The sequence below is a fragment of the Phasianus colchicus genome, chromosome 7, assembly GCF_987193195.1.
Source record: "Phasianus colchicus chromosome 7, bPhaCol1.hap1.1, whole genome shotgun sequence".
In the NCBI taxonomy this organism is placed as follows: domain Eukaryota; kingdom Metazoa; phylum Chordata; class Aves; order Galliformes; family Phasianidae; genus Phasianus; species Phasianus colchicus.
The window spans coordinates 15,915,408-15,929,300 of NC_143442.1; the positions used below are offsets into that span (position 1 = coordinate 15,915,408).

The following is a 13,893-nucleotide window of genomic DNA, read 5'->3' on the forward strand; positions in this document are numbered from 1 at the left end:
GTTGTTTAGAATAAGACAGCATCACGTGTAGCTTTGAACACAGCTTTCTGGAGGAAGAGAAAAATTCACAAATCCTAATTCCTTCAGTGTCTCATTTCTAAACCTCAGTGGTTTATGTATTGGTAGGAAGAGATAACAAGTTAGTCTTAGTTTTATTCTGGAGTGAAACCAACATATAGTATTTTTTGAATTTTTCTCTTTCTTTCCCCTATAGTTTCAAGCTGTAAAGAGCAGTAGTTCCTCTCAAAAACATATGTACACACACAGAACGATATTTGCTTTGTTACCCTATTCATATGGATTTCTGCGATCTGTGGTTAATGCAGTGATGCAGCATACCTTCTCATGCTTTTCTGTGTGCTTCAACGAATTTTAAATAGTTAAATATAAGCAGCCACTTTGTGCTACAGCTGTATTAGTAGTGTAACAAAAATGAGAATATTGCAATTTGCATCAAATATGTAAATATCAGTATATTTCTGATACATTTAAATATTGAGTAATATATATTTCTTATAAAAGTATTAGACTAACTAAATGAATAATTAGAACAAGTCTCTTTATACGAAGTACAGTGTAGCAAAACTAAGCTTACCTTATCTCAAAATAAACTAAACTGGCACCGTATCACTGCTAAATTCTGCTAAATATGTTTTCTCTTGCTAAGCTGTAAGCCTCCGCCTCAAATGATATTTCCTATGGGAACGTCAGAAACAGTAGCATTGTTGTTGGTAAAAACAACAGAAAGTAATTTTGAGTATTTTAGACATTGTGACTGTATGTGGGAGATCTTGCGTTGCCCTTCTAGATGGATTGCTGTGCTTCTGTGCAATTGTTAGTTATGCAAGGGATATCACTGAGGGTTCTGTTTTCTACTCGAATTTTGTGAATGGACAGGCTAGAAACATAAGCTAAATTTTGTTGGATGATTCCTTTATATACACAAAACTAAAATTTTGGCCATGTTCTCTGTTGGGAGTTCTGTTTAATTTAAAACAAACAAAGAGGTAGTAAAATTCTGGCTCTGCTGAGGAGGTGTTTGCAAACTGATGATCCCAACCCATTGAGCCAACTGCTATACAAAGTTCTGTGTTCTGTAACTTCGGCTTTTGAAGAGGAGGAAGGTGGGAAATGTTGAATGTTTCAAATCCATCTATATTGTTTTGTTGAGCTCTGCTGAAAATGTGAACCTGGATGATTTTTTTTTTGGTAGGAGACAGGATTTTGTTAAACATACTGAGGCAGTTTTCTTTAATCCAGCCTGTTAAAGTTTTTCACAAAGATATTTTTAATTTAAAGTAACGATTGATGCCATAATATTTCCCTAGCATCCCTACTCCATTTTGGAGTCTACAAGACTCAAACTAAACATATTACTGTAATTTTTATTTCATCTGACATATGGTGTAACAAGACAATGTGATCCTTTCAGAAATCTAGGCTGTTTGTTGAGGCTTATGGTATTTTGTGGTCTGTTATGTATGCTTGATTATAATTGGTATAAAAATGGGCCTAAACATACAAACTGTTTAGACATAATGCTTGCTTCAAAATACAATCCTGTTGATGTGGAACTAACTGTAAAATTGTGTGTACTAGCTGGAGAACTGCAATAAAATTTTAAATTCCTACTAATTAGTGTGTGATTTACAGTGCAAATCAGCTATAGGATTTTATTTTTTTTATGAATAAGATCATTTGCTCTATCATGACTGATTGTCTGTGCTATGGGGAATAAAATGCATTGCTTCTGGTGTTTGTCATGACCACGCTATTAAACCATTGAGGTCCAGTTGGTGACTTATTCACTTTGTCACTCCCCATGATTGAACTCCAGTTGTTTGTTTTGAAGTGTATTGCCCCAGTACAGAAGAACTCTTCCACAGTCATAATTTAGATAAGATTTTTAGGTTTAGCAATGTGTAAAAAGAGGTATGGTTTTCTTAGTGTATATGTCAACATATCGGGTTACACCTCTTCTCTACATAGCCTAAGTAGAGAAGAGCAGAAATGCTTGGGTGGCTTTTAAGTCTTTTTTTTATTATCACCCCTACCTCTCTACTCACTTCTCAGGCTTTTGTGTCTTTTTTGCGTGTATTCTATAGTGCTTTTCCTTCCGTTCTATAGTGAGCTGTATGTTCACTACTGGATTTACTTCAGTGAAAACAGTAGCTCTAAGCTCACTTTGAATGCCTGATCTTTACATGTATCCTTTAATATGCTTAATTATTATTTTATGATGGTTGTCATTGCATTTATACCCCTAGTGCCCCTTTTCTCCCACCTTCAAAACAAATGTGATTATCTGAAATGGTTACTATGAAGGAAGTAGACGACTAAAGGAAAAGGGTTAGTGAATACTTACTTACATTCCAAAGTAGTGCAAGTTTTACTTTGTCTTTCTCAATTGTCTTGAGTTATAACAGCTGCAAATATGTACTGAAAGGGTTAAGTCGGCATGAAAGAATTCATTTCCACTTTAATGACCTAGCCTTGCTGGGTTAGGACGATGGGGAACATGCTTCTGACTTGTACTCCTATTGCCAATTAACACCTCCTATAACAGGTTGCCTCAGCTAGTCATTGAAGCAGAGGCAGTAGAAATAGTTTACATGCAGCTTGTTTTTCACACTAGTTGTTTAATACTCACAAAATTAAACTATTAAAAGGTTCTTTCTTGCCTTACTAGGGAAGGAATAAACACTACAGCAGTCAGTGTTCGCTTGTGTGTTCTATGTTCATGTTTAAATTGTTCCAATTGCAAAAGAAAGAAAAAAAGGAATGATGGTTGTGGTTCTTATATATTTTACACAGCAATGCTGTTTGACACAATAAAGATAGGATTTGCTCTACAGCACTTCACTTCGCTGCCTTTTTTATTTCAGTTGCCCCTGTAAAACCGAGTTTCTTTGTTGGAACTGCTGTGCTATATTTCAAAATCATCTTTGTTCTATTAGCATGACACTGGAACAGTATTTAAGATTTATTTAGACAATAGGAGCTGTCTCCATTTGCAGAATATTTCTCAGTTGCTAGCATAATTAATCGAGTCCACTTCTTATACCTATCTGGAAAAATGTAAAATAGTACAAATAAGGAGCAGTGCTCTGAAATGACACTTTAGTTCACATTTAATCAGCAGGTATTTTAATAACATAATAAAATTGGCTAAATAATTGATACCAGTTCACACTAAGAGAAAGGTGGAGTAATATACCTAAAAGTGTTAACAAATTTGCTAAAAGTCCCAAGTAGGTAACACTTTGAGACACTCGTTTTTATCCTGTTAGAATGGCAAATGCCTTTAACACTTCGTCAACAAGGGCTGCCCAAGTAAAGGGCTGCTTTTTATATTGGATCATCCCTTTAACTGTTTGAAATAAAATTATGCATATCGTGCATAATTTTAATACTTCAGCATAATCATCTGTTCATAATTTGAATGCGTTTACTTCTGAATTATAAGTCATATTAGACACACCAAAAATAAAAAGCATTTTAATTATACACAGCGTTACCCATTGGGTAGAATTGCCATTCTAAGCAAAGCCAGAGTTTGATTGGATCAGTGTGACTGACCTTTAGGCAGGCATTTCTCTGACTCACAACTTTAATAGGTGCTTCAGAAGGAACATCGTTTTTTAATAGGTAGCATAATAATTTTACTCTTTCATTTTTTTCAACAGTTTTTGAATTCTAATAATTTGGCTTATACAGGAGTGATTAAAAATGCTGAATATTCCCCGACGTTTCTAAATAGCGTTTTCCTGCAGTTCCCCAAGTTCTAGTTCTGCAGTAAATTACTTAATAAAGTTGAGGGCCTGCAGAAAGAAGCCAGTATGCTGTTTTGCAGCAGGATGGACAGCCTGGAAGTGTAATGGGGAAACATTGTGACCTTTGCCACAATGAAACCAAAAATATCATCAGATCTTCTGTGCTACGGATGCAAAGCTTTCTTGTTTGGATTTCTGACACCAGTTAAATTAACTCAGTACTCTAACAAAGGAGCATCATCCTTGTGAAGCAAAGTCGGCACGTGGGGAAGTTTATGAACAGTGATAACAGAACAGTACGTGTTGTGGAGGTCAGTGTAAAATACTTTGCTTCCATGTGGAGATCAGCTAATAATGTTGTCTTATTTCTTCCCTTCTTTCATGAAAGAAGTGTGTAAAATTCTGTGGAAGATGAGCAGAGCCAGCCAGAGAAGTCTCTAAACATGTAGTGCCTGTGTGGCTCCCATGTGCTGAGTAACTGGTGTCCAGCTGCGACTGCCACCCTGGCACTGTCCTGTAGAGTGTCGTCTCTTTCAGAAAAGGAAATGGTCAGATGGTTCCTGTTTCGAAATGGCTGTTTCTTTCAATTGACATTTAAAGCCCAGTAAACTACTTGGATCTTTCAAGATTTATTCAGATAGTTTTGTTTGTCAAATCCTTAAAAGCTTTGTGCTAAGGATCTTTAATGAAACATGGGTTTATATTTTTCTCTTGATGGGCGATTGTGTTTCAGTACTGTTTTGTATTCCATTTTGCTATGGTATAAAATAAAAGGGAATTAAATCTGTTACAAAAGTAATTATGGGCAAGATTTAACCCACTTCTTCCTCAAAATTCCTGGATCAGTACTTAGGAATCAATTCAAAACTTTGGGCAATTTATTTTTTGCTCATATTCTAGTCTTTGTTTTTGTGATAGATTGAGGATTCATACATACAATAAGTTATACACTACAAGTTGTCTCATTTTCTCGTATTTAGGTTGGAATTGTAATCTATCGGGAAAGCATAGTAAAAGGAAATTGTCAGATCTCCCAAACAAACAGCTATGATCAAGGAAATATTTAGCTGATATGTGCTATATTATGTAGGAAGATTGGTTATCAATAAATCTACAATATATTTGCATTGAATATTACCATTAGCTAATTTTTAAGAGTTCAAGTAAGTTGGATAAATTGTATGAGAAGAGTTGGAGCTGATCTTTGCTTAAAGTGAAACAGTGAATTTATGATTGCTGTCTGCTAACCCTTAGTGTAATCCTTTTATTTACGTATAGCTAATCTCACACATAGTGTACGAAATCATTCTTAGTGAATGCCAAGGATTAAGAGACATGAGGGGGAAAAAAGGATGTGGGGCAAAGTTGATTTACACCAGTGGAGTGTTTCCTTTTGTATTAACAATACTTCCTGTGCTGAAGATGAATCACTGGCTATGGGTATGGGCAGGAGAACTTATCAGAAAGTGATTTCTGTTTTTCAAACTTAGTGTCCAGAATGCTGAAGGGAACAACAGCAAGAATGACATTAAATACTTCTGGAATGTTACCAGCACAAAAACAAACGAACAAACAAAAATAACTGCCACAACAATTTGAAAACTCCAAGTAGTACAGAAATGATGAAAGAGAAAGAATAAGAACGAGCTTGATAGGCTAATGCCCAGATTTAGTTCCTACCTTTGCTTAAGCTAACAATATTTTAGGTGTCTTATTACAGAAACAAAATGTAATAATATTTGTCTTTGTCTCTTTGCTGTCAGTGTTGGCTCTACTGACTGATTTTAAATAGATTTTAAAGAGGGAAAAGTTAGGAAGAGTAATTAAACTCTTACAAGTTGTGAATGCAGGTGTCTGTCTAGGGGACAAAGCTGTGATTAATGCTTCAGCTGCTGGAAGGTTGTCAGTGTGATCTGCCTCCGTAACAGGCAATGGAGAGTCCACACAGGAGAGCCAATTTAAACATCATAACCTGCAGAATAAACTTCAGTTAAAGTTCCTGAGTTTTGTCAAACCCGAACATTAGTTTTCCAAAAATCCCAATTCTTTAGTTAATAATGGGTATTGAAATGGGATGCTTGCTTGCAGTGAAATGTTAAGGTAAATCTGGGACAAATGAATATGTACGTGGTGATGTCACAGCATTGGTGTTACGGTTCTTCAGAAGACAAAGCCAAGGTCACTGCATTTGTACTTCTGCATTCACTTCTTACTCTCTCTGGTCTAAAACAGATAGAAAAACGAAAGAGAATAGCTTCATACTATATATAGACATGGATACATAGGAGGAAAATGTTATCAAACTCAAGTTTGGTGGTTGTTTTGTTGCTTTTTTTCCACCTGTGCTTTCTTCTTATTCTTCTTATCTGTGGTTAAATGGAAATCTCAGTATTTGTGATTTCCAAGGTGCTAAGAAGAAAATTTCTAGGATGCTTTAAATGAAGCAAGAAAGATGCACTTAAGAATGTAAAATGATGTATTTGGAGGAAAAATGTAATTCTGGAAAATGGTGGGGCATTTGAAGCTTCACCAGCCAAGTGGTTTGGTCATGGCTATGGGACAAGTGATTCTAGTGCTCTGGTCCCATGGCACGTTCTGATGAACTACTTGTAGATTTTTTCACTGTAACTGTTCTATTGCTCCTAAGTGTAGAATCAAAGTTCTAAATCTACAAAACATTTGTTTTCCTCTCTTAATGTAATGGGGAGCATCTTTCTTCCCCTTGCTCTGTGGTTGCTTTGTAGCCTTCACAAGTTTGTTCTGCGTCACTTGGTGCAGAGGTAACCTTTTGTCTTTTCAATGGAAATCTGCTGCATGCGTGCAATTTGTTAACAAAGTAATGAATGTACTGCTAATTGGCTGTAATGAGGTAAGCTGATACGGAATTCTGTATGTAAGAGCAATATGTCTCTTGCTCTTCAAGAAAGGGACAGTTAAACTGCTGCCTCCTGTGTTTTTCATTTTCAGCAATATATAGAACCCGTTTCAACCAATCATTCACACCTGGGACAGTTGTGCTAATTTTTGAATAACTACTCATGAGGCAAAGAGCAAAGTATTTTGTTCACAGCTTTCCACCTAGGGATCGGAGGTCCATTTTTTCTCTCGCTCTACCAGTGCATCTGCGAAGTACTCCCTTAGCCTTTATCTGCAAGTCCTCTTTAGCAGAAAGCTGATGAAGCAAAGGGAAATTGCTGTTTGTGTTGGTGCCAGTTAATCATGCTAGCCCAGCAGCATTTACATTCACACCACTGTAAGAAACACATAGTTAATTGGAGAACTGGCCGTATTTTACAGCTGACGAAGGTTAGCATTGCAGCAAGGCTGACTAATGGAAACTTATCTGACTGTTAGCCTGGGTGCTTGTAACAGGTTTGTGCCGGTGCAGTGCTTGCCAGCTTTGTATGTGATGGTCTCTGATAAGATTGCTCTTTGGGGTGGTGTTGATCTGGGGCTGGGGGAGGCAGGATGGGGGCTCAGTGACTTTTATTACAAAGTAGTTTAGTGTCGGAAGGCTCTGTAAAGATGTGATGGGGGCTTGGGTGTGCTTTTTTGTTTGTTTGTAAGATCTGCATCTTGCACACAAGTTCCTGATCTTACACGTTTTTCTTTAATTTCATAATGCAGAATACAAAAGGTTTAGAAATGGCAGCATAACAACAGTGGGGAAAATACTTGATGATTTATTCTTTTCATAGGGGCCACCAACAGATGCTCCTGCGGTCGACACAGCGGAACAGGTTTATATCTCATCTCTGGCGCTGCTGAAAGTAAGTGTGTTTGTGCTCCAGCTCCGTGTGGTGCTGCAGGCTGAGCACCTGGCACCTCCCCAGGCTCTGTGCCCTTGGGCTTCTTAATGCTGTTCAGACTGATTTTTACAATGTATTTAACACTGAGTGAAACATTCAGAATAAGAAACTTACTGTTTCTCTTTCTTATGGCTTAATTTGTACTACTTTGTATAGTGCCTTACAGTTTCCAAAAGTGCTACCAGTTGCAAATTATCAATAGAGCAAGAAAATCTACAAGAACTCTCCCAGGTCAAACTTGAGCCTCCTACTGCTTAAACTTCCATAGTTAAACAATGTCATGTCATCTTCATTCCAGATGTTGAAACATGGTCGTGCTGGTGTCCCTATGGAAGTTATGGGGCTGATGCTTGGGGAATTTGTTGATGATTACACTGTGAGAGTGATTGATGTTTTTGCTATGCCACAGTCTGGAACGGTGAGTTCTTTGTAGTTAGACTTTTTTCTTTCTTCTCCTGTATAGTAAATAATTTGTAAAAGCTTTTCCTTTCTTACCAATTCATGCAACCTTATTTGAGCAAACTCTGCCGACCTATTTGGTATAGTGTGAAAATCTGTAATTCACATATTGATACCATTTTAGATAGTTTATTATACTTGGGTGCTGTTTGATCATTTGTGTTCATGGATTTCAGTAAAAAAAAAAAAAAAAAAAAAGACTTGTTCATATACACGTGGGTGAGTATATCAATATGAAGATCACTTTGTGTATGTATAAATATGTGGTTATAACATCACTTACAAGATATATAAATTGATAACTTCAAGAACTCATAGTAGGAGCCAAGGGAGGAATTAAAGAATGTAAAGATTTGATTAGGAGTTTATCATACCCTTAATTGTGACAATGCTATGGATATGCTTCAAACTTAATCTCTGTGATAGACCTTATAGTGGCACATCTCTTAAGTGATATTACTGTGACATGAAAAAAAATATTTGTTTTAATTTTGAATAAGAATATTAATGCAATGGACAGATATTTTAAAAAGCATAATTGGAGCTTATGATGCTTTTCTTGCGTAACTTAAGATATTGCTCTTAAAATATGCACGGATCTCTTTGTAGCTCAAAGCTGTGAAATGAAGCATTTTAATTATTTTGTCCTTTTTGTGTGTAGTAGTATGTAGCCAGTTATGTAGCCAGTTACGTAGAATTATCAAAAGGCTGCTGTTATTTATCTTCAAAAAAAATCTCTAGAGCTGAATTTGAGAAACAACAGGCCAAAGTTTACAGAACGGAAAGAAAGAAGGTGAAAAAATGAATCCTTGTGCCTATTTAATCATGTTTGCTCATAGTAGAAATTACCTAAGTGGCAATTCAGAATCTCTTTAGCATTTTAAAAATTCCATTGAAATACATTTATATTATAAAACTGCATTTTATGTTTAAAGGTATTCTAAAGTAATCGTTTCACTTCTTTAGCATATGCTAGTGAGATTGTGTTAAATTTTTGTTTGTGAAAAGTAACAAGTTAAAAGATTTGAAGTATGACTTTATCTGCAATTGCTGTGATTGTTGTTTCCCTTTACATTAGGGTGTCAGTGTGGAGGCAGTTGATCCTGTATTTCAAGCAAAAATGTTGGATATGCTGAAACAGACAGGAAGGTAAGTCACCCTGAGAAGAGCTGGGAATAATAAATACATTCTGTGTATTGTTTAGAAGAAACAGTTGGCTCTCTACAAAATTAGTGAACACAGAGCTGTTTGTAATTTTTGAAAAGAAATAATTGTCCCAGAAAATGGCTGAGTAGCATAGCATGTAATTCACCTTGTGCCTTTCCATTGTCAGGAGGTTGTCACTCACATTAAACTTACATCTTTGATTATTGCACAAAAAGATTAGAATGCTGCTCAATTTAGTAAAAGATTGATTTTCTTTTTCAGTTAAAACAAAAAAAAAGCATTGTTTTAGCTTACTTTCGTGCAATTTTAATGAAAAGAAAAATAATTGGGTAAAATACCATAGTATTTAAATGAATCTTTATTCACTCCTACCTCTCAACAGTTGTCGCCTGCTTGCTCAAATTCTTTTACTGTGGGAAAAACTTCAAAATTAATGTTAGCAAAAGGCTCAGCAGCTGAACAGAACAGTGCAAATTGCTTTTTGACTGAGTTCCTAGTTCTACTGCTGGTTTAATTGATATTTAATCCTTTCCCACTGTTGGTTTCCGTTGTCCGTGTCTGAAATGGACTTTCTGCAGTGAAAATTCAACCCTCGACGCCAAGGAGTTAAAGAGTAGATATTTACTCAAGTGCTGAAAGGGTAAAAACTGGTTCAGGGAAGGTGTGGTAACAGGGTGAAAAACTGAAAGCATGATTTTCCTCTGCTAATGTGCATCCCTTAATGATAACACTCTTTTTTTGGATTTATTCATGTCCATGTTTTCACCATACCATGGTGAGTAATTTAAGTATTTCCAACGGTATTTTTTCCACAAGCCACCCTAATTTTTGCCCTGAAACGTAACTGTTTCTTCTTCTGTTACACGTTTTTATTTTTCAAGAATTTCAATGTCCTCTTCATTTCAGACCTGAGATGGTTGTTGGTTGGTATCACAGTCACCCTGGCTTTGGCTGTTGGTTGTCTGGTGTAGATATCAATACTCAGCAGAGCTTTGAAGCATTATCGGAAAGAGCTGTTGCTGTGGTGGTGGATCCCATTCAGAGTGTAAAAGGAAAGGTATAGTAGGCTTTTCTTTTTTAAAGGTACTTCAGTAAGAATTAGCATGAAGGCACTGTGGAATGAACAACTGATAATCCAAGTATGCGTTGTTTCAGAGATTTCATTTTAGCCACAAAATCTATGATGAATTACTAACAGATTGGAATAGATTTAGCCCCTTAATGTGGGTACTAATAAGGCATTGATTTATAGGCGTTACATATGTTGGCTCTTAGTAGCGTTTCTATTTCAAAATGTTTTACGGAATAAAACTTTACAGAAGACTTGGTATCAAGCATTCAAGTTTTCTGGAAAACGTGCCGATAAATGATTAAATATGTTGAATGATTATGAAAAGAGATTAACTTGCAAAGCATATTGGGTTATAGTTGTCCTTTGTTGAAATCTCTTTTGTTCTTGTTTAGTTCTCTCTTTATTTCTTTCTAGCCCCATATGCCATTTTCCTATTTCCTGCCTCATGACAGCAGGGAGCAGCTCTATTATCACCTTCACAGAGCTGTCTGCAAATGTGAGAGGCAATTCGATTTTGCTCAACCACAGGGAGAGTGGATTAGAAAAACTACAGAACGCACAGAAATTGGCTAGGTGGTTTACTGCTTTAAAATACTGCTGAGGTGTTTTGTTTGAGCATGCACTCCCATTGTATTGTGGAATAATTATTGAAATACATCATGAGATATATCTATGGATTATATTAATGTAATTTTATAAATATTTAAAAGTGTTCATTTTCTGTAAAGCTGTAGTACCATATTTCTTGTGAGACAGACTATAGAGAAACTATCGAATGATTCTGCTAAGCTTTCCTTTAATTTCATAATAGAATATTCTGAAGCTACTACAGTTGCACTTAAATTGCTTTCTTGGTTTGTTTTATTCAAATTCTGATTTTTATCTTGTAGTTGTTTATGTAAAACAGAGGCATTTGGAAAATGAATAGCTTGTGGTTGTTTGGAAAATACTAGACATCTGAATCAATTCTGCTTCCTTCTAAATTGTGTAATTGATATATTTTGATAGTTTTGGGAGAGACAGTTGTTGCATTATGCTATTTAATGTGTACTGACTTTTTCCTAGATCTTTTCCTGTAGGTTTGCCTGGCTTGCTTTAATTTTCTCTTTCCAGTACAAATATTGAAACATTATTTTTATTTCATCAAAATATAATTTGGGGGTGCATACTAATAATGTAGAGCTAACTAGCTATTAAACCAATTGAGGTGAAAAGCCTCCCAGTAAGTCATGCTACATTGTACCACATTTGCTCACTAAGAGCTTTGCTTTTTTTTTTTTTTGCCACTGTTGTTTGACACAGATGCCATCTTAAATGAAAGTCTTTGTTCTCTTCATGAAAAAAGCTTTGGCATTTTTATTTTGAATTTTTGTCTATCTAAATGTTTCTCAGTTACAGCTTTTTGTATGTCATTGCTGCTGGTACTTAAGATCACTGGAAGTCTTTCAATGTTTGTTTTCCATGCTACAGTCATTAAATTACATTCTCAGGTTTTGTATCTTAACGAAAAAAAGATAAATTATATCTGTCACGTTTCTGGCAAGTGCATCCCTAAATCTTAGAATTTGAATCCCCCAAATTATGTTTACTACTTCTAATTAATCTCTAGGTTTTGGGGTATGAGATTGGGCTATTGAGTCTGTATGATTTTTATGTCTTTGTTTGAGAAGTTCACTTACTTAGATTAGAATGTATTTGATTTTAGATCAATTGTAAGAAGAACAGACTTATTAGAATTGGTGAGGTTTTGTAGGTCAGGTTTGACTGCTTCATGTGCATGGCTGCCTTAGTATGCTGTCTGGTGCATCTTGGTATGCTGGGCGATTTGAGCTGTGCCTAACTCGGGGCCTGTGTTTCCCCATTGCCAGCAGCAGAAGAAATGCTGGCAGAAGTAGTTTTCTTGCTGTAGTAGCCACTACAGTGGGGGGCTTTTGCGGATGTGTGTAGCTATGTGAGTCCAAGATCATTACTCATTATACCTTTTACCAACATAACTATCTGGCAGAAATTACAGTGAACATGTGGCATAGAAGATTTTAATATGGTGTGTTTTGACTGAGATTAGAAGTATTTAAAAACAAAGTCCAAAATAACACAGTAGCTGATTTTAAACCTGCCGGAGAGCAGTCCGTGCCCAGATAAATGGCTGCAGCCTGCAGCCGGAGAGGCAGCTGGTGCTGGGGAGGAAGGAAATGGGGCATAGGTAATTTTCACGCATCAGGAAGTTGAAATGAATTCTGGTGAGGAGCTTCAGGTCCATCCTGTCTATCCAAAGCATTAAAAAGTGGTTTGCCCTGTCACTGGTGGAAAGCTACAACTTGTTAACTTGTTAGCTGTCCTTATCTGGCCACGCGTCTTCTGATTGCAAAGATCTGCTGGGACTGGCATTGGTGACTGCAGTTCAAAGACAAGAAGATGTAAAATTCTCACCAGTTTCAAAAAAGATGCATTATGTCATCTTAATGGCCTTGAACAAAATATGAAATTCACATTAAAAAAAAATCCTCATATAGGTTCATGGGTTAAATACCATTTAGGACCATTTATGGACCACTGTGGCCATTTTAGGAGTGGGGTATTTTTACATAAATATAGTAGGACACATGAAAGACAGAACTCTAAATACTGATCTTTACATGTATTGAGGGTGATAATGTTCCTGCTGACTGTAAAACAAACTCACAGCAGATCAGTGAATTTTAACTGAGGTCAGTGTTACCAGAAACAAAAGAGAAGAAGCTTTGTTTTGGCATTTTTTTTTTTCCATTCTGTGAATGAAATCAAACATGGTAAAATATGGACAGTGGACAATCTGGCTAGCTGTTGCTTGATCTTGTACTTCTTACCAAACTTCTTTTTTAATCACCCCTCCAGTTTTTCAGTCTGTGAAATGGCAGTTGTGATACATATTTAGAATATTCCACAGAAGTAATTTAGTGAAAGTTCTGAAATAAAGTTAAATATTGACATTTTATATTTCTTTCCAACATACATTTTTAAATCTCTGTACAGAGAATTATATACCTTTGCCAAATGTAAAAAAAAAAAAAAAAAAAAAAAAAAAAAAAATTTTTTGGACCTTACGTTAGCAGCTGTTCCTCACCTTTTAAGGAAAATACTACATTATGGTAAGTTTGTAACTTACCGTATAAGATGTAGTTATATTTTTCACTCCATAAGCATTAACTATATTTTAATAATCATTTATGTTAAGAAAAAGGGTGATGTTTTCTTTTTAAAACTCTTTAAAGCTTGAAGCTTTGTTTAATTTACTTATTTAGCACTGTCAGAAATCTTTATTTAGAAAAAGTCACCATTTATAACAGTGTGCTTTCCTAAGAGGTAGTTCATTAGTTTCTGTCAATTAATAATTGCTGACAAAATTTTGTGAAATATTAAAATGATCTGAAGTTTTGCCATTTATGGTTTTGAGTATAGTCCCTAACAAACCTCTTGTTCATACAGCAAAATTTCCTGTCTGTTGCTCTGTAATCTTTCCTAGCAAGGCACTGTCGGAAACACTGGTAGGAAAATCTGTTGTTTTCTGAAGAAAACTTGTCTTTGTGATAACTTTTTACAAATTGTACTTTGCATGTTTGTCACCTCCTGGCAG

At 35.8% G+C, this 13,893-nt stretch overlaps 1 protein-coding gene across 3 annotated transcripts in view; it reads left to right on the top strand.

Annotated features, from left to right (window-relative positions):
- The window catches only part of PSMD14 (proteasome 26S subunit, non-ATPase 14), a 44,891-nt gene that overhangs the window by 14,036 nt on the left and 16,962 nt on the right, over positions 1-13,893 (top strand). For all 3 annotated transcript variants that reach the window (XM_031599558.2, XM_031599559.2, XM_031599560.2), the window contains 4 exons: positions 7,472-7,543; positions 7,881-8,000; positions 9,120-9,190; positions 10,115-10,265. In XM_031599558.2, the coding sequence (XP_031455418.1) occupies positions 7,472-7,543; positions 7,881-8,000; positions 9,120-9,190; positions 10,115-10,265 (414 nt within the window). The remainder of the gene's footprint in view (positions 1-7,471; positions 7,544-7,880; positions 8,001-9,119; positions 9,191-10,114; positions 10,266-13,893) is intronic.